General features: G+C 45.2%; 1 protein-coding gene across 3 annotated transcripts in view; it reads left to right on the top strand.

Annotated features, from left to right (window-relative positions):
- MPHOSPH6 (M-phase phosphoprotein 6) overlaps nt 1-10,574 on the top strand; it is a 355,239-nt gene extending 344,665 nt beyond the window's left edge. For all 3 annotated transcript variants that reach the window (XM_073585082.1, XM_073585075.1, XM_073585087.1), the window contains 4 exons: nt 4,330-4,442; nt 5,447-5,537; nt 6,694-6,803; nt 8,045-10,574. In XM_073585082.1, the coding sequence (XP_073441183.1) occupies nt 4,333-4,442; nt 5,447-5,537; nt 6,694-6,803; nt 8,045-8,183 (450 nt within the window). In that variant the 5' untranslated portion in view covers nt 4,330-4,332 and the 3' untranslated portion in view covers nt 8,184-10,574. The remainder of the gene's footprint in view (nt 1-4,329; nt 4,443-5,446; nt 5,538-6,693; nt 6,804-8,044) is intronic.
- The last annotated feature ends 10,036 nt before the right edge of the window (nt 10,575-20,610 follow it).

The following is a 20,610-nucleotide window of genomic DNA, read 5'->3' as shown; positions in this document are numbered from 1 at the left end:
GAATAGATTGGAGGGGTGCGAGAGTGTTAGAGGGGAGGCCACAGAGCAGGAGGTTGCAGTAGTCAAAGCGGGAGATGATGAGGGCATGGACTAGGGTTTTTGCAGATTCTTGGTTGAGGAATGTACGGATCCGTGAAATATTTTTGAGTTGAAGTCGGCAGGAAGCGGAAAGGGCTTGGATATGTGGTTTGAAGGAGAGATCAGTGTCAAAGATTACTCCGAGGCAGCGAGCTTGTGGGACTGGGGAGAGTGGGCAGCCGTTTAGTTTAATGGATAGGTCCGTTGGGGGGGTCACGTGAGATGGGGGAAAGATGATGAATTCTGCTTTGTCCATATTAAGTTTCAGAAATCTGGCGGAGAAGAAGGATGATATAGCAGACAGACATTGAGGGATTCTGGTTAGTAGGGAGGTGATATCTGGTCCAGAGATGTAGATCTGTGTGTCATCAGCATAAAGATGATACTGAAAGCCATGAGATTCTATGAGCTGTCCGAGGCCGAAGGTGTAAATGGAGAAGAGCAGGGGCCCTAGGACTGAACCTTGCAGGACACTGACGGATAGGGGGCGAGGTGAGGAGGTGGTGTGTGAGTGGGAGACGTTGAATGTCCGGTCTGCTAGGTATGACGCAATCCTAGAGAGGGCTAAGTCTGTGATGCCAAGAGCACATGCCTGAGACCAGATGCAACTGTGTTCACTGAGACCAATCACACATGATTGTCTGCAGTGGTCCCTGCTGAAAGAGGAAGCTTAAATACTGAATGGGGTAGGGGGCACCCAGGCAGCAGTATGGAAGGAGCTGCAGAGGATTGGTCGGTGTTTTGGGGCTTTAGAAAAAATAAATAAAACCTGTTGTCCAAACCCCTTTAAGACTATGCATTGGGTGCCTGATTAAAGACATTGCTGTATTACAGGGGTATACTGGATGGATGAAGTTATCCCTCCTCTATAGGATTGGCAGAATGGGGCACTTTCACCCTCGCTGGTGGGATGGTGCGCAGCCCGGACCCCGCTTTGTCCATTTTCTATGGGACTGTTATAGCCGAGTGCAGCGCTCGGCAGCCCCATGGAGGATGAATGGAGCGGCGCTCGGCCATGCACCTGTCAGGTGTCACAGGAAAGAAGGGTCAGACATGTTCAGGGTCGATATGCCGGATCCTATGTTTTTAAAGGAGAAAATTCATCAAGCGGATGTCCGAATTGTTCCCCCATCCTCATGGGTTCTACATGCAGCCCCAGATACTTCAGGGTCTCGGAGGGTTAGCTCTCTGGAAGCTACAAGTGTGTGGCCAGCTTAAAGGGATTGTCAATTACTGGACAACCCCTTATTAATGAGCCAAGAGAGTTGGCGGTGGAGGTGCTCTCCTCTCGGAGCGACGGTGCTCCTCTGTACTCACTGCTGCCTCCACAATAACATCCAGAGGTGGGGGGGGGTGTCGTGTGAGCGCTGCAGTCAATCATTGTCTCTGAGCCTGCGAGGCGAGTCGTTTATATTTTATAAATGTATTATTTTTATTTTTACTTCCTGGGCCCATTAATAAAGATGATGATAAATAATACTAAAATATTATACACAATAATAAGAATAATACTAAAATGTGATTTAAAAAAAAAATTACGGTAATAAAAATGAATACTAAAATGATAAACTAAATAATTAAAAAATATGATAAGTTGAATATAAAATGAAAATAAATTAAATAAAAAAAACAAACTAAAATATAATAAAAAATAAATTAATAAAAATACAGTATTAATAAAGTAAATACAAGTTATAAAATTAAAATATGATTAATAAAGCATCGTCCAGTAGTGGACAATCACTCCGAGTGAGCCCTAGTGTCAGGCTTATATGACAGACCACCTTGGGGTTCTCTCAAGGGTAACAAAGAAAAAACGAAGGATGGGGGTACAGCTATCCAGTCCATCAGCTTGTGTATTATGATGATCCCACTATCGGTCCATCCGCTTGTGCAGCAGAGGGTCTGGAGTGGTGCCCCCACTATCGGCTGTTGGGAAGCTCCTGGACCATTGCATTCTTCTTGGGTCCCCAGAGCTGACTTCACAGAGGTTCCCCCTTGTCCTCGATCAGATCAATGAGCTTCCATGCTCCCTTTAATTACAGTGATCAGAGGGTAAGCGATATCCACCTTCCCCATTTTTTTTTTTTGGGGGGGGCGACTCCCTTTGAACATTTAAATGGCCAGTTTTGCAGCGCAGTAACCAGGTAGTCGTGTACTGGGGGTCACTAAGGTGATAAGTGTCGTCAATCTACCATCGTGTATTAATATACTACAGTGCACGGCAGAGAGGAGAAGTAAAGAAGAAAAAAAAGTGCGTTACACCCCCCACCCCACATATGATTAATGGGTCACATCAGACGTCCCCCCATGTGTCTCCATAGCTGCTATTGATTGTTACCAGGCATTGAAGTGACAATCAGCCCCCAGAATCCTCGCCTCTGAACAATGCACTTGGCCAGCCGTCACCGAGGCTAATGAGACTTCCCGCTCGGCCACTTTTAGCTGAAAGTTATGAGCTCAGGCGAACTCTCTGATTAGAATAGGAGGTGTCAGACTGTCCGAAATGTCAGCTGTAGAGCCGCTGGTGAGCGGGCGGCTTCTCAATAACCCCTCTCTGCTGTAAGTGGGTGTTTTATGGATTTTTTTTTTTTTCGTTTTGTGTTTGATTATAATTTTGCTTTTTTCTGCAGCAAATGACTTTGAACTTTTTTCATTTTTAAGAAGCGGCATTGTCAAATTGTGCAGCTGAAAGGTTCTCTGCTGGCGAAAGTCACAATGCCATGCGGTTCTGATCGTCGCCCTCCCATCACATCTGGGACCCGCGAGTGTGGGCAGCGCATGCACAGCCAGCACCACAACCCATGTTATAGCAAAAAGAAAAAGATTGAAGCTGCAATTTTACTTTCTATCTTCCCTAAGCCTCGACAGTTTTTCAGTGGGACTGTTATAATTTGCCGGCGGGCCAATTTCAGGCTGACATACCAGTATTGTATTACCGCATACGGGCACAGTTGGGCGGTGAAGGTACCGCTCAACGTTATTGCCATTCGTATCATTTTAGCAATCTGTGCGCATTTAAAGGGGAACTCCTAAAGAGGGCAGATTCCATTTAGATTGAAAGCTGGATCACCTTGTTGTAGTTGCTCCACGGCCATCAGGAGGGAGAAGTCGTCCTGACCGGATAAATGAGGGGTCCCCTGCCTTCAAGGAGGATCCTGCAGCTATCCGGTGTGTTTTGTGGCTGTGCCATAAATATCCACTACTCTATACTTATCAGATCGGTGGTGGTCTGCCACTTAGCACCCCCACTGATGAGCTCCTACTAGCTTTGGTGACACAGATGTGTTCACATAGTAGTGGCCACTGCTGGGCGCTGCAGATCGGCACCTATGTCGTAAGGCGTGGGGATGAAAAAACGACCTCGCTCTTTACGTCCGCGCTTCTCCTCTCTTTTTATAAGCCATTTTCCTTCCACTGTCAAATTACAGTACGAAGCCATGATGTGAAAAGTCAGCACACAAGCAGGTATTACTGACAGAAATGCTTACTGCATCAGACGATAGGCAGAAGCTTCATGGCTGCCAGAATCCGGTGCATCCAAAGGTGAGTCATCCATTGTGCGCAGCCATGGCTTCTGTGTTGTCAGGAGCAAGCGCTTACCGTGCAGGCGGTGTGCCCACCTCTATACATCTGCATTAAAAGCAGCGGGGTGCCCCATTACCTGGTAAGTGCATGTAAAACGAACACTGACGTGAACACAGGTAGATTAAGCAGGGCCTTCATAATGAGGCTCGGAAGCCGCTGACCCACATTACCACCGCAATCTCCGGTCACGCACTGAAAGATTTCCCCGCTAATGCAAGGCGGCCCGCCAGGTACGTCTAATGGAAGGCTAATAAGCGCAGGGAGGGTCCCGCTGCCTGACCCTCTCATTCAGCCATTTACTGGAATGTATTCAGTGGGATGGAAGTGGCGGAGTTCTTAAACCAGCCGTCGCGTTATATTCATGCCGCCATTTGGTTAAATTGGTGTAATTGTACGAGATGCGGCTTCTCAGAACACACACGCCTGCTGGAGGGAGCGAAGTCAGTGGGGCATTATGGAGGGGGCGAGGTGTCTGTTTCAGGATAGGGATGAGCGACGTTGGTGACGCTGCAGTCACGGCCGTCTAGGGAGCAAAAAAAGAGATGGAGCGGACGTATCCGCTCGCCGTGGTGTGTGCGGTGAGTGTGCATATGGCTGTGGGGTGTCCCGACTCTCTCCTGTCAGAATCTTATTCAATATATTCCTGTTTCTTTTTTTCTTTAGTTTATGCAAAGAAGTCTTGACCCAGAAACCAAGAAACAGTTAGAAGAGGATGAGAAGAAGATCATCAGCGACGAGCACTGGTTCCTCGACCTGCCAGAGCTGAAGGAGAAGGAGTTAAGTTGCACTGATATGTCGCATCCTGTGGAAACGCACAGAGCCATGACGAGTCACAGCCGAGTGTCAGCGCTGCGCCGTTCATGGAAAGTCGCACAATCGCAGAGTGGTGTCGTGCAGCCCTGCGCCATCTTATTGCCCACAGTCCTATAATATGTGCGCAGAGGCTGCAGATGACGCGCTCCGATCCTCTGTTTGCCCAGCGTTCACACTTGGATCCTGACCTCTGCAGTATTTATTGGGTTTGTGTTAGAAATGGCTTTTTAAATGCAAGAGGCTGCAACCTGTAATAATTGGAAATCCCTGGAGCTTCTCGGCCCACTGCAAAAAGCTTCCCAGCGACTCTAATTTACAGCCAGGCTAGCTGCGCTGGCCGGAGATAGTGCAGGTTTTTTATTTTCTTTGTAACCATAGATCTTAAAGCTTTAAACATTCCTTGAGATACTCGCCCTTTTAATATCACTATATCAATAGCACTCCGCTTGCAGAATTGGAGAGCGCACGGTACATACGGCGCCGCCGGGATGAAATGTCAGTCATTTTGGAGTCAGAAGTCAGAGTAGACGTGCGCTGCTGGTGATCAGTCATGACAGCGACCCCTTTGATGTTTCTATTGCTTATTTTTCTTAAAATCTAAACTTCTCGTACGTCGGCAGCACAATAAATAAAGGTGTGCTGTTGACTTTATGCGTGACCGACCTATGGTATGATTGTGACAGCACCGGTCTGGTTGGCACCTTTCTAATTAGCCAAATCTTTAGAGGCCGATGCCTTGAGGCCAGTGTTATTGTCTGTGAGAGGAGGAACAGGCTGCAGAATAGATCAATTGATCTGTACGTCAGCTGGCGAGGATTTAGAAAAGGTGCCAAGATGGTAAGATAGCCCAGCAATAAGGGTAAGGAGATGGAGATGTAAGGGTTGCGTCCCATTTGTTAGCACGTGAGCAGATGACGGGCAATTAAACACACACGTGAACTGATTGAATCTTCCCAACCTTTTTCAGGAGTTTTATCATCGAAGAGAGAAGTTTCCTTCCGTGCGAAGATTTCCTTTATGGCAGAATGTCCTTCAAAGGGTTTAATCCGGAGATTGAGGTAAAGGGTTGTGTCAATGGTATGAGATAAAATCAGGGCCGCCTGCGATATCCGTAGGGATCTGCCCATTCCCGCGTAGGTCATGTCTGGCCTTTAAAGAGGTTAAGAGCTTCTGCAGTAGAAGTGGTGCTGATGACGTTACCGCCTGCAGAGATGTGTGCACGAGTCCTGTCCGAGTAGGAAACATGCACAGTACCTGCTGCGGGTCATTAGTGTCATCCTATGCCAAGTGAGCGCCACTAGACGTTGCTATATCATTCATTTTCAGCTTCATTTTTGCTTGTAGACTTATCCTAGCAGTGATTGCTACCATTGTCTGTTCCTTGGGGCCGTATTCATAGGGCTGGGCTTTAAAGAGGGTGTTGATAAAATTCCAGATATAATTGTTGTAACTGTTGCTCGGCCGTCGCCACAGCCTGGACCCCCTCCCCACTATCACCTGGCCAAATTATGTTGCACGTCAGTGGGCGATCTGCTAACGTGACCCCAACATATGATTTATTTCACTAGGTAGGCCATGACATTTCTGCCATATTGTGCACATAAGGTGGTGGAATTATTATGGCATTTTTGGGGGGTGATAGGGATTTTCTGCAGCCTGTCCAAACCCCCATTTGTGGCCAAATCCTGTAACATCTATCTAAAAGATTTATAAATTCAGAAAGGCTTTTCTAAAAAAAAAATCACTTTGCTGATCTTTGGCAACCATTTCTCCAGGCAAAATATTTTATTAAAAGTGAACTCTATTTATGTCAATCGCAGTGAATAATTCCACTGAAATTATCCGTCTGGTTTTGTAAAGCTGTGGCGGGTCCAGCGAGACATCCCGGCCTTGAGCTTAGCACAGTGGATGAGAAATGAACCCGATCGGGGGAATGTGAATGTTCCCTTTTATATTATCTGGATTCCGGACAGGCAAGTGGCACGTCCTCACTTCCAGCTTAGGATTGGGGTATTAGATGGCTCCCATTACCCCAATGAGCAAAGGCTTATTCTCACCATGGTCAATTTATTTTTTTTTTTTGCGGATCCCTTAGTAGGAAAAGGTGCATCTGCGAAGTGCAGGGTGTCCCCGGTGCTAGGCCCGCTGTCACCATGACGTATGACCCTTAGTCTCGGGTCATGGTCCACTCAATCATCTCGTTTCTATTCTCAGAAACTTATGGTCCAGATGAACTCCAAGACAACGGAGACAAAGACAGAAGAGGAAGACCCTGACTTTGGAAAAATGGACGTGGATGTGACAGATGAAGAAATGGCTCTCCGGTAGGGTTTATCATCATCTTCCATGATCATAAAGTGATGAGAGCTGTGTCATTAACATATATGAATCCAGGAACACCGCCGTGAATCACAGCAGGGAGGCTTCAAGGCTCCGGGATGTTGGGGAGGTGTCGGGCATACGGTGACTAATTCACATAGCTCTTTATAGGAAGGGGCAGAGATTTGCCAAAATTAGGACGTTGTATGGAAAGCAATAGTTGGTCACAAAAGTGCAGTGCAAAGTTCTCCGGTTATTAGGAAGTTGCATTCGTTACAAAACTGAACCCAAATTTTACTTTGCAAAATGGGAAAACTCATAGTTTACTTTCCCATTACAAAGCATTCTGCACTTGTGTATATCAGTTTTCATGGGGATGCACTTACCAGACGTAGGCGAAAGGGCGTCCTGCCCTCCATTAGGCTCAGGGTTGTGCAGACCCTCGGGCGACAGAGCCTTGCTGGCCCCTCTTCACTTTCCTTCTTGCCTTCCAAGAGTTTTTCTTTTTGTCAATACACCTCTATCAGGCATTTTTGCAGTAGGAGAATACTTGTGTAACTACTATACAGCTTTTTTACAGAATTTTTAATGACTTTTTTTTTTTTTTTTTTTTTTTTATAGCTCAGGCAAGGTGACTAAATAGCAGTGATTTGTGCCATAGGCAATTGATCTGCGCAGTTTGGATAAATAATAATCTTTATTTTTATATAGCGCAAACATATTCCGCAGCACTTTACAGTTTGCACACATTATCATCACTGTCCCCGGTGGGGCTCACAATCTAAATTCCCTAACTGTATGTCTTTATTCATTATCTCAGGAGGTTGCGTACGTGGCAGTACCAAGTATAATATCACATTTTTTTTCTATTTAATAAATGAATATATAATTTTATTAATAAGGATTTTTTTTTTATTTTTGTATATATGTATGTGTATATGATCTCATTTGTACATTTTTTTATTGAAGGACGTGCTTCCTCCATTTTTGCAATATCATTTTTTTGATTTTGGTTAGGGGGACTTGAACCTGCGTCCACTTGTACAGTACACTTTTAAGTTATGAAGCCCAGCAACAAGCTGTCCAGACATACAGATATGGGGGGATTACAGTAGACCCCCGTATAGCAGCAGGTAGTCGCTTGCTCTGCATGCCTCTCCCTTATGCTATTACACATGAGCTGCAAAAGAAAAAAAAATTCCTGTGATCCATCTTAGTAAAGTCCTTCTCCCTTTTACCTTTCCAGATACGGGTCGTTAGTGGACAGCATCAGAAAGAAATTTGCAAAAAAGAGAGACCACACAGCCACGCAGGAAACAGAAGATGAAAACAGTAATGTTAAAAGCCGTAAAATGAAGAAAGCTTTTCTGAAGCCTCAGGACTGAGCTGCTGCAGAACATGAAGGACTGTTTGAAAGCCTGTGTGTAAATCTGACAAATGTACAGTTCACTTTAATTGTTTTAGATTTATTTTTTATTTTTATAACAATATATATGAAGCTGTAAATCAAATGGACGCTTTCTTCACGTCTATACTTTGAGGGACGAGTTTTTAATAGGTTGTGTTTTGGTTTGCATCTCAAACTCATTTGATTAATTGGGGCTGAGCTGCAGTATCTCATACAGACCATGGAAAAGTGTGGCGCTGTTCCAGGAAGAATAAAGATCAATCTTCAGATTGCATGTAACCACTTTAATGTCGTTAGTACATTACATTATCCTGTACTGATCCTGAGTTACCTCCTGTATTATACCCCAGAGCTGCACTCACTATTCTGCTGGTGCAGTCACTGTGTACATACATTACATTACTGATCCTGAGTTACATCCTGTATTATACTCCAGAGCTGCACTCACTATTCTGCTGGTGCAGTCACTGTGTACATACATTACATTACTGATCCTGAGTTACATGCTGTATTATAACCCAGAGCTGCACTCACTATTCTGCTGGTGCAGTCACTGTGTACATACATTACATTACTGATCCTGAGTTGCATCCTGTATTATACACCAGAGCTGCACTCACTATTCTGTTGGTGCAGTCACTGTGTATATACATTACATTACTGATCCTGAGTTATATCCTGTATTATACCCCAGAGCTGCACTCTCTATTCTGCTGGTGCAGTCACTGTGTACATACATTACATTACTGATCCTGAGTTACATGCTGTATTATACCCCAGAGCTGCACTCACTATTCTGCTGGTGCAGTCACTGTGTACATACATTACTGATCCTGAGTTACATCCTGTATTATACTCCAGAGCTGCACTCACTATTCTTCTGGTGCAGTCACGGTGTACATACATTACTGATCCTGAGTTACCTTCTGCATTATACCCCAGAGCTGCACTCACTATTCTTCTGGTGCAGTCACTGTGTACATACATTACATTACTGATCCTGAGTTACCTCCTGTATTATACTCCAGAGCTGCACTCACTTTTCTGCTGGTGCAGTCACTGTGTACATACATTATATTACTGATCCTGAGTTACATCCTGTATTATACTCCAGAGCTGCACTCACTATTCTGCTGGTGCAGTCACTGTGCACATACATTACATTACTGATCCTGAGTTAGATCCTGTATTACACTCCAGAGCTGCACTCACTATTCTGCTGGTGCAGTCACTGTGTACATACATTACTGATCCTGAGTTACATCCTGTATTATACTCCAGAGCTGCAGTCACTGTGTACATACATTACATTACTGATCCTGAGCTACATCCTGTATTATACCCCAGAGCTGCACTCACTATTCTGCTGGTGCAGTCACTGTGTACATACATTACTGATCCTGAGTTACATCCTGTATTATACCCCAGGGCTGCACTCACTATTCTGCTGGTGCAGTCACTGTACATACATTACATTACTGATCCTGAGTTACATCCTGTATTATACTACAGAGCTGCACTCACTATTCTGCTGGTGCAGTCACTGTACATACATTACATTACTGATCCTGAGTTACATCCTGTATTATACTACAGAGCTGCACTCACTATTCTGCTTGTGCAGTCACTGTGTACATACATTACTGATCCTGAGTTACATCCTGTATTATACTCCAGAGCTGCACTCACTATTCTGCTGGTGCAGTCACTGTGTACATACATTACTGATCCTGTACTCATCGTGTACAAAGACACTAGAGCTGCACTCACTATTCTGTGCAACAAGAAACTTAATGATTAGTTTTAAGTGGAGATCAGCAGAATTATGAATGCAGCTCTGGGGTATAATTTAGCCTGTAGCACAGGGTCATTACAGGATACCGTGAAGTTACTTACCGTTTATATAAATGTATAGCCATGTGTCAACTGCTGGGTATTAGTATGTAATACCGTGTAGATAGATTACTCTCGTCCAATGTAAAAGAAAAAAAGTTTCATTTTTCAGTGACCCGTAGTTGGTCAGGGCTATGATGGCCGGTCAGGCTCTTATACAACGCTGCATGTAGAGTCATAGACCATTAAATGAAGGCTCTACGGATAAAGATTACTCTCCAGGGGAACGTGGTGTGAATCTTGGCTTTTTTTTTTTCCCAAAAAAAACCTTTCACCATCATTGTCCATTTCCTGTATTTTGTTAAAATGCTCACTGGAATAAGGGAAAATTGCAATACCACATACAGCCTGTGAACAAAGGTGGCACTGTCTATATTAGGTAACGGTGTCAGATTGTATGAAATCTCGTCTCCTCTTCTGATGTGATGTGTGCAGAAACGTGTCGGCTCATTAAATATTTTTATAGAAGCTTTAAGCTGTTTTCTAGAATTTTTTCCCATCTTTCTTGTCCTTTTTAAAGGGGTGATATGAGCCTATAAAGTGATGACCGATCTCTAGGATTTGCCATAATTTTGTAATCCGTGGGGGTCCAACCTCTACAGCAGCCCACCTTGAACCTGAGATGATGGAAGAAGGCATGGGTATTGATTTTGTGCTGCTTTCCCTTTCAAGTTTCCCCCTTCATAGTGATGTCCTGACCACCCACTGTGCAGGGAACTGTTTGTAGCCTCCCGATTATAAAGTGCTGTGAAATATGTTGGTGCTGTAGAAATGCCAGAGCTGCCCAGGATTTAAGCCACAGAAGTGAAGAGAGCCCTGGTCCTACCCTGGCAACGCAAATTGTTTTGCTCAACCCTAGTAATTTTGGGATGTGACGTACTGTGCAAAAGTTTGTCAGGTGTGGAGAAAATGCTGCAAACTAAGAATGCTTTCACCAATAGAATCTGTGAGCAGGTTTGACCAGAGAGCAGCATAATGTAGGGGACAGAGAACCTGATTCCAGTGTTGCTGCTTGTTACTGTTTCAATACAATCAGTGTTTCATCAGCAAACCAGATTATCACCAGGACTAGAAGTCACGTGCAAAGAAGTCCAGCTAATGTCTAACCCCGCCCCCACCATTGATTGGCATATTGTTGCCAATCAGTGTTGTGGGCGGAATTATTCACAGCTCAGCATTCATAGCAGCACTACATAGACAGCAGTGTGACCATGCTCTGCCTTCAAGCCAAGATTTAGAAGTGGACTGGAGTTTTAGGATGTGATGTTAAAGCTCTTTTGAAGAAGCACCAAGAAATGTGCAATACTGAGGATTGTAGATACAGTGGTCAGACAAGGAAACTTAGTGCAACAGATGAAAGACATATGCTTAATTCCCGTCTAAATCAGAAGAAAACCAGCCGTGCCATCAGCTCAGAACTGGCAGCAACCAGTGGCCTCGGCTACAACCATCTCTAGTATGCAGACGTTTGACCACAAGTGCTCTTGATGGGAGAATTGCGGCTAAACACAGCAGTGACATGGAAGAATGTCAAGTAACTCAACTATGGACGAAACATGACATCACCGCTGGTCACATGCAGCCGTGTTCCCACAATCAACTCGGTGTGTTCCGACTGGCGTGGTGAGAGGTCACATCACTGATGTCACCGCTCGCCTAACCATCCGAATTGTCGTGGGACATGGGCATTAATGGATTGTCAGCGGAAAGGTGAGAATAACTTTTTTTTTTTTTTTTATTATTAAATGGATAAAAGAGGGCTGGGAAGTGTTTATTCAAATTGAAGTGTGTCTTTATTAAATTTGACTGATGGGTTAGTAGTGGGGTTGTCTTGGTGTCCTCTCCATTGCTAATCCCTGGATTTCATCTCGGTGAACCTAAAACAGCTGACATCAACCCCACAACTATTACTCCACTTACCACCGCACCAGGGCAAGTGGGAAGAGCGAGGGTTAAGTGGCAGCTGGGGGCCTATGTTCTTATTCTGGGAGGGGGCCAATATCCAGACTCGGCTATCAAGATCAGCCTGCAACGCTCTGTTTAGCCTTTGCTGGTTAGTAAATATAGGCTGGACCCCACATTTGTTTTGGGGGGTTCTATAATAACAAGTAAAGGCTAAGAAAACAGCTGTGAGATGATACTAATAGCCTGGGAACCTTTTATGGCTATTGGCCCCTTCCCAGAATATTAACATCAGCTCCCAGCTGTCGACTTTCCCTAAGCTGGTTAGGAAAATTAAAGGGGACCCCACACTTTATTTATACAATAAACACAGGTACAGAAAAATAAACACGCAAAGCTTATTTATCTTTATCTTTGAACATCTTTAAAACATAAAACGCTTTCATATCCATATGTGGCACACTGACACAGGATGTCACACGGACTGGTTTTTCTAGTAGAGGAATACCAGGACGTGTGAAGGGGACCTTAGGGCCCTGTTACAGGCTTCAATGTCCCAGCGATCCCACCAACGATCCGACGTGGATGGGATCGCTGGGACATAGCCGATTGCTGATGGGCTGTCACATAGACAGACTCACCAGCGATCAGGACAAGTGAGCACGCTGGTATCCAGGGTAAACAGAAGGTAACTAAGAGCTGCGCGGCTCTTAGTTACCTGCTGTTTACCCTGGATACCAGCTCCCAGCGTCGCTGATCGTTGGTCTCGCTGTCAAACACAGCGATGTGTGTTGCCCAGCAGGAGACCAACGATAGAATTATGGCCCAGACCATTAGGCAACGATTAACGATCAGCCAACTGATGCAACGTTGCAACGATATCGTTCACAATATCGTTGTGTGTAACGGGGCCTTAATAGAGAAGAATGATCTGCACAAGCAATATCCACAGAGGATCTGAGGTCAGTTCTCCAAGATGTTTGGAACAACCTCCTGTAAGTTTTTGGGGGAAGAGTAGAGCGTTTGATTGCAGGGTATTTTTTTTTTTTTTTTACACCTTTTTCTGCCGCTCTTTTGTTTCTTTAGAAAAGACTAAAGACAAGACGCCTTCCAATTTTAGCGTAATAAAGGCTTTGCGAGGAGAAAGCCGACAACATGTCCTAAAACAATAGCGGCATTGTGTTTTTTTGTTGTTTTGCTGCCTTTTTTTTTTTCTCTCGCCTTAAGATGGAGAAGACGTTTTCACTCATTGTTTTATGGAACGTTAATCGTGTACTTTATAAAAAGACGAGCGGCATTTAGCAGCCGATGCCTTGTTTTGTACAACAAACGATCTTGGCGCTGTTAAGTGGTGCGGTGATTGGCAGTCGGGCATTCAGCGGGTATATAATTGTGTTTTTCTTTATTTCCAGATGATACAGCGTATAATACCAGCGAGCACTTTGGTTTCAAGTACGTATTTCAGAGAACATATCTGCTTCTCCTTATCTCCTCTCTCCAGTGAGTTTGTCATGTTATGCCTTGATATCATGCCTTAGCGCGGCTGATGCGGGTGCATTATTACATATTGGGCTTAGCTGGAGGAATATGACTAATGCGGAAATGTATTAAATTGTATGATGAAATATTTAGCCCACAAGTCTGGTTTCACCTTCCTGACCGGGCCATTTTTTTTTCCAATTCTAACTACTGTCCCTTTAAGAGATAATAACTCTGGAACGCTTCAACGTATCCCAGTGATTCTGAGATTGTTTTATCGTGACAGATTGTGCTTCATATTAGTGGTATGAGTTCCATCTATTTACGAAAATATCGAAAAATTTGCCCACAAAATTTGAAAATTTTGCATTTTTCAAACTTTGAATTCTTAACGCCCTTAAACCGGATAGTTATACCACACAAAGTACCCGAGAGTGATGCCATTTTAAAAACTGCACCCCTCGAAGTGCTAACAAAAACCACAAGACGTTTATTAACCCTTTAGGGGCTTCACCAGAAATAAAAGCAACGTGGAAGGGAAAAAAATGAAAATGTTACTTTTTCCCACCAAAATATTGATTTAACCCCAAATTTTGCATTTTCAAAAGGCCAACAGGAGAGAATGAACCGTACGATTTGTTGTGCAGTTTCTCCTGAGTATGTCGATGCCCCATACGTAGACGAAAACTACTGTTTTGGCGCACGTCCAAGCTCAGAAGGGAATGCGCACCTTTTGACTTTTGGAGCACAAAATTTGCTGGCATAAACAGCTGACGCCATGTCACGTTTGGAGAGCCCCTTATGTGCCTAAATCAGTGGAAACTCCCGACAAGTGACCCCATTTTGGAAACTAAACCCCTCAAGGAACTTATCTAGAGGTGTGGTGAGCGCCTTGAACCCAGAGGTGCTTCACAAAATTTTATAACGTTCAGCTGTGAAAATGAAAAAATAAATTTTTACTACAAAAATGTTGCTGTTTCCTTCACACAAGGGTAAGAAGAGAAAATGGACCCTAAAATATGTTGTGTGATTTCTCCTGAGTTCATAGTTACTCAACATGTGGTGGAAAATTACTGTTTGGGAGCACCAATTGAATTCCGAAGCGCAATTTTGCCTGAAACACATTGCGGATGCCATGTCATATTTGAAGAGCCCCTGACATGCTAAATCAGCAGAAACCCCCACAAGTGACAACATTTATAAACTACACCTCCTGAGGAATTCATCTAGGGTGTAGTGAGCATTTGTAATCCTCAGGCGAGTCAAAAAATTGTATAGCATTGGGCTGAGTCCATGGAAAATTACGGTTTTTTTGGCCCCAAGTGTTCAACTTCCAAAATTGATAATATGAGAAAATGGACCATACAATTTGTTACACAATTTCTTCTGAGTACTCCAATACCCCATATGTGGTCGAAAACTACTTTTGAGGCACAGTGGAAAGCTCAGAAGGGATAATATTGGAAAGCGCCATATTGGAGTTCAGATTTTTCTGGAATGGTTTGAGGGTGCCATGTCACATTGGCAGAGCCTCTGAGGTGCCAGAACAGTAAACCACCCCCCCAGAAGTGATCTCATTTTACAAACTACACCTCAAGTTCATCTAGGGGTGCAGTGATCATATTGACATCACATGCGTCTAGGCTAAGGTTGTCCTGCGTCTAGGCTAAGGTTGGCCTGCGTCTAGGCTATGTCAGGATCCTGACAGCGCCGGCGTACAGCCCTCGCTGAGCAGGGACTCACCAGTGCTGTAGGGGTCCCGGGGACAGTAACAGCTGGAAAGTACAGACGCACAGGACCTGAAGGCTGAAGTATTAGCAAGCAGGCACAGGACCTACGGTCATGTGACCACAAGGGGGCGGGGCTTAGCGTCCTGCTTGCTAAGATGGAAGAACACTCAGAGTCGGGCAAACCAGAGATCATACACAATACGGGCGAACGAGGTACAGGAGGGACAAGCAGATGGGAGGTCAGACGAAGCCAAAGGTCATACACAAGGGCGGTGCGGTACAAAAGGGACGTGCAGAGAGCAGTCGAGTCACAAGCAGAGAGTCATACACGAGAGGTAGGGCAGTACAAGAGGGTCAGGCAGAACTCGTAACAGGGACAGAACCAGATCACAACCAAACGAGCAACAAGTTTTCAGGCACAAGGCACACATATACAAGAGGTCACTTAACTCAGCCGAGGGCAGGAGTATAACTGACACCGGACCCAGGTCCAGTGAGAATTAAATAGCCGCCCTCTGCCAGAGAGAGGCGGAACAATTAACCCCCTGTCTGACAAGGACGGGCCAAAGCGAAAACCCGTCCTGGATCATGACAGGCTAGGGTTGCCCTGCGTCTAGGCTAAGGTTGCCCTGCGTCTAGGCTAAGGTTGCCCTGCGTCTAATTTTTTGTTGGTGTCTTTCTAGTCTGTCTAGTGTACGTTTGGCCTTTGTCTAGCCTAGGTATGGCCTCTGTTTAGTCTGTTTGACCTGTCTCTGAATTACAGCATTGATTAATCTTCCACAATGTGTCGATTAAATCCCTGACTTTTATGCCGAACCTAAAGCAATGACGATTCTTTGTACATAGAAGCAATGAAGTCATTGTGTGAAGCAGAATGTGACTGCACTAGCAATTAGGATGGGGATCTAGGGATATATTCTATCCCTTAGCCCGGGGAGCTCCAGGCGGCCCCTCTGGACATTACTTGCAGCGGATTAGTCCTCCTGACAATTAGATTTTTGGAGCTGGGTAAACACTGCGCCCCCGCCGCAGGTTGACTTAGTTTTGTACATGGAGCCCACAGAAGCTTATTGCGTGTCAGTTTAGACTGTGACACGTTCCATTTGGTTTCACACAAGTTTAATAGAACAATTTCACCATTTTGCTGAGACCAGCATTTCTAGACAATAAAAACAACATTGCCAAAATGCTTTTATTCAGCATTTACTCCTCCTCCCCCCACTGAGCGAAAGCCAGCGAGATTTTTACAAGATCAGTCTAAACTTTGTGTTAAAGGGATATTTCCTACAATTACACTTTACGTATCGATGCCATAAATGTCCGACTGGGTGAGGGATGAGGGACAAATAGATCTCACCATCTATTTCCCTATCCATGGAGACATTAAAGGTCTGGACACCTGTATGATTGGGGTGGATCAGTGATAGACTTGAAGGTCAGTCTTCCACCGTTTTTGGTGCCATCAATAGCTCTTTCACGCAAGTTTCTAATTGGAAAAACCCCTTGAAAGGGCACTTGTCCTTGGACACCACATGGTCTTATGCCTTTTAACAACTTTTGAAGAACTACTCCATTGCAGCCCTGCATACCCTGAAGTTGTACCAAGCCATGGGATGAGGACCAAGTGGTCGATTCAGCTTCTTCGAACCATTCTGATGCCACCCCCGCCGCTTCTGATCGATTTAGATAACATCTTTTAAACCATTCCGCACAATCTCTGAAATATCACACCTTCACTTTTGAAGGGTAGACCGACGTTTCCTCAGTAGCTTTACCCTGGATCATTGGACACTATTTCCGCATACAACAGATTTCTTAGACTTTGTGAATGGCTTAAGTGACCTGAGATACACCAACCAGAGACTGGCATTAACAGGCGTAGAGGGGAGCTCCTCCACTTAGGCTTTCGCTGGTTTGGATAGGTACCCTACAAATACCCAAAGAACCCTGAGGTTTGGAGAATACTGTCCATAATGTTTACCTTGCAGCCAAGTTCTGCAGATTTGCACTCACTGAATCCTCTTAATCGCAGAAAACCTATTCAATATCTAAGTCGCTTTCAGTGTGTATCTTCGATTTGTGCCATCTTATACCCTGTACAGATCTGGTGACCCCTGAGGCAATGTAAAGAATCCACAATTTGAGTCTTGTGCGATCCACATTCTGTAAAACTCCTTTCCAGGATGTCCCCCTGACAGCACCATGGAGGACGTCCTCCTCCTCCTTACAGGGGCTGGAAAGCACACGAGAGGTTAAAAGATCCCGTCCCACCCCCTTTCCCTCAGTGTCTTTCCTATCCCTACATGGAGGGACACGCGAGAGGATTGCTCAGGAACTTACCGGAGGGCTCAGGGGGAACGTGCGGCCAGTCCAATCCTTCCCCCTGTTAAGGAAGCCCGGGGCCGAATCTCTCCGGTGGGGAGTCCCTCTGCCCCAAAGGCCAGGAGCAGGACGATGCTCCTGGAGGGAGCCGCTCCTCCCGGTGGGAGGCTCTCGGCTCCAGTCCGTGGCGGTCGGAAGCCGGTCCCCGGCAGGCGGCTGGTGGTGCGGGCGCCACAAACAGAGCGCCCTCAGAGGCGCAGGCGGGGCCTAGTGTCCAGGCAGGAAGCGGAAGTGGCCGGGGCGATTCCTGGGCTATGGCGAGAAGACGCACGTCACTGCCGGTGACGTCACGCGCCGGATTTGAAACGGCGCGCGTTCCAGCAGCTCTGCTACCCGGCAGTTTCAGTGGTAATGGACCCAGAGGCTCTGTCAGATGGAGGGGTAAGTGCGCCCGGCGCAGTCCGCCCTCCCCTCAGCCATCCCCGCATCCCAGGACGACTGACCCGACTGTCCCTATCTTATATCAATAGGAGAAGGGAACCCCAGCAGCCCACCCGACAGTGAATAAGGACCCGGCCAAAGCCACATCTAAGTCGGTCAGATGCTCTGTATGCAGGGTAAAGCTGCCAGACACCCAGGTCAAAACCCTCTGTGGACCCTGCACATCAAGGGTCGTAAGAGACGAGCAGTCATCCCTCCTAGCGGAGATGCGATCCCTGATTCAGGAGGAAGTCCAGGCCTCCAGATCCAGCCTCGCACGGCAGCAGTCCCCCAGTCCGGGGCCAAGCCGCAAACGGTCGAGGTGGGAGGCAGAGCCAGTCTCTGAAGCAAGGTCTATCGAACGGCCAGTCTTAATACATTTTGCAAGCACTACAAGCTTGATGTGCTATTAGGTCAGCATACTGCATTTGGGAGAGAGAAAGGTTCTCCAGGTGGTAATCCCACCCTGAGGAGGTGATTTGGTACTCTCCATGGTGCTGTCAGGGGGACGTCCTGGAAAATAGGTATTAGACTTACCGGTAATGATGTTTCCAGGAGTCCATCCTGACAGCACGGGTAGTTCCCTCCCTGTTACGCTATATTCCGTAATGTTATGTCATATGCTGTAATATGATTGTATCATTAAAGTGTTATTGCATTATCCATGCTGTGGTACTTGTTAAATCACTGAGGGAAAGGGGGTGGGACGGCATCTTTTAACCTCTCGTGTGCTTTCCTGTCCCTGTAAGGAGGAGGAGGACGTCCTCCATGGTGCTGTCAGGATGGACTCCAGGAAACATCATTACCGGTAGGTCTAATACCTATTTTTATCTGCAATACTTTCTCAGACATGCCTCCTGATCGTAATTGGCCCGGCTAGTTCCCATTGATGGTATTACTAAGAGGCAGTGCGCCCTCTTTCCTTAAATTATAAGGTCCAGGCTGTAAAAATCAGATTTCTCTCCCGGTTTATACCTCTAATCCTCTTAACGGATACTGTCCTCTTAGCTCCAGGGATTAATGTGTCCAGAACAGATAATCCGCTCTCATTGCCTCCGTGTGACAATCCGATTAAATGTCTCCTGACCCCGATGTCTACAGCTTGTAATTTTGCTCAATATTTGTCTTTTTTTCCATTTGGTCAAGCCTACCTCAACTTTTAATGTATAACTACAGAAACTCCATACAGCTGGTGATTTTCCAATGAAATCAGGGAGCAGTGGATATTTTGGGGAGCAGCATTTGTAGTACTCTACATTGGAATAGTGAAGGCTGAAGCTGATCAGTGGCCACTGATTGGCTGCAGCGCTTATTTGCAGGTTGGTCCGTGACCTCCTGAAGGCACAGAGCAAAAATTGGAGGATCAGTGGCGGTCCGGAAAATAAGATTTGCATTGTGGCGCTATTAAGAAGGGGTTATCAAATTGTGTTCTTCATAACCACCTTCCAAATTAGGTTTATTAGCTGGTTGTCCAATTGTGTCCTTTATAGCCACCTACGAAATATTGTGTAGGTCCCCAGCTACCATTAAAACAGCTCTGACCCATTGAGGTATGGACTACGCAAAATCTCTGAAGGAGATCTCTAATATTCCACCAAGAATTTGGATGGTTTCGTAAGTCGTGACGTTGGGGCTCGGTGGATCGGACTTGTTTCTCCAACATATTCCACTCGTGATCACTCGGATTGAGATCTGAGAACTTGAAGTCAAGTCATCACCTTGGACTCGTTGCCTTGTTCCTCTGCCCTATTGCATTGGCAGTTCACCAGTTGTCCATCTTTGGACCAAAAAGTAGGAAGCTAAGAACGATCTACTGCAAACTTGGAACTCCTGTTCGTGAGAGGTTCTGACTCAGCGGTCTAGTCCTCACGAGACTCTCAGATCCTTACACTTGCCCAATTTTTTGGCTTTCGACACATCAACTTTATGAACTGACTTCACTTTCTTCCTAATATACTGTATCCCACTCATTGACAGATGCCGTTGTCATAAAATAATCCACGTTATTCAAGTCACCTGTCACTGGTTTTAATGAGATGAATTTCGGCAAATATCCCCTGTAAGACCGAGTTGTAGAAGAACTGAAAATTATACTTGTTTCTGTAATTAAAGAGTCTATCTCATTATCGCCATTCACCTCTGCAAAATACCGGCCTAATAAAGGGAGATGTGCCACAGATTTTTTTTAGAAGTTATTATTTAAAATATTACTCAAAAATTGCTTGTTAACCAAGTTAAATGTCTTGGCCGTCCAATTCCAATTATCATGAACCTGCCATGGAGTAAAGGTCACAGTGCATGACGGGAGTAATTTAACAACGGTTTAAATGTACTTTTCATGATTGGATTGTCTTGTTTCTGTCTTGATTGTGAAAGCTTCATAGGCCTCACATGACAAGTTTTAATTCATGCATCGTGGTTCTGAGTCCCCCCGAGGCAGATTATAATTAAATGAGATTTTAGGCATGGCACCGTTGGTTAACACTGTTGTTTTTTTGGGATCGAATTCTGATCAAGGCTCCATCGGTAATGAATTTCGTTTAATAACTTTCCGTTTTTGCCTGAGACTAGTTGAGTTTCTTTCCACCATCCAAAAAT

Source organism: Dendrobates tinctorius, unplaced genomic scaffold (genome assembly GCF_039654945.1).
Source record: "Dendrobates tinctorius isolate UK_male_01 unplaced genomic scaffold, ASM3965494v1 ptg000009l, whole genome shotgun sequence".
NCBI lineage: Eukaryota > Metazoa > Chordata > Amphibia > Anura > Dendrobatidae > Dendrobates > Dendrobates tinctorius.
The sequence above is the reverse complement of the archived record's forward strand: the minus strand, read 5'-3'. Positions and strand labels throughout refer to the sequence as shown.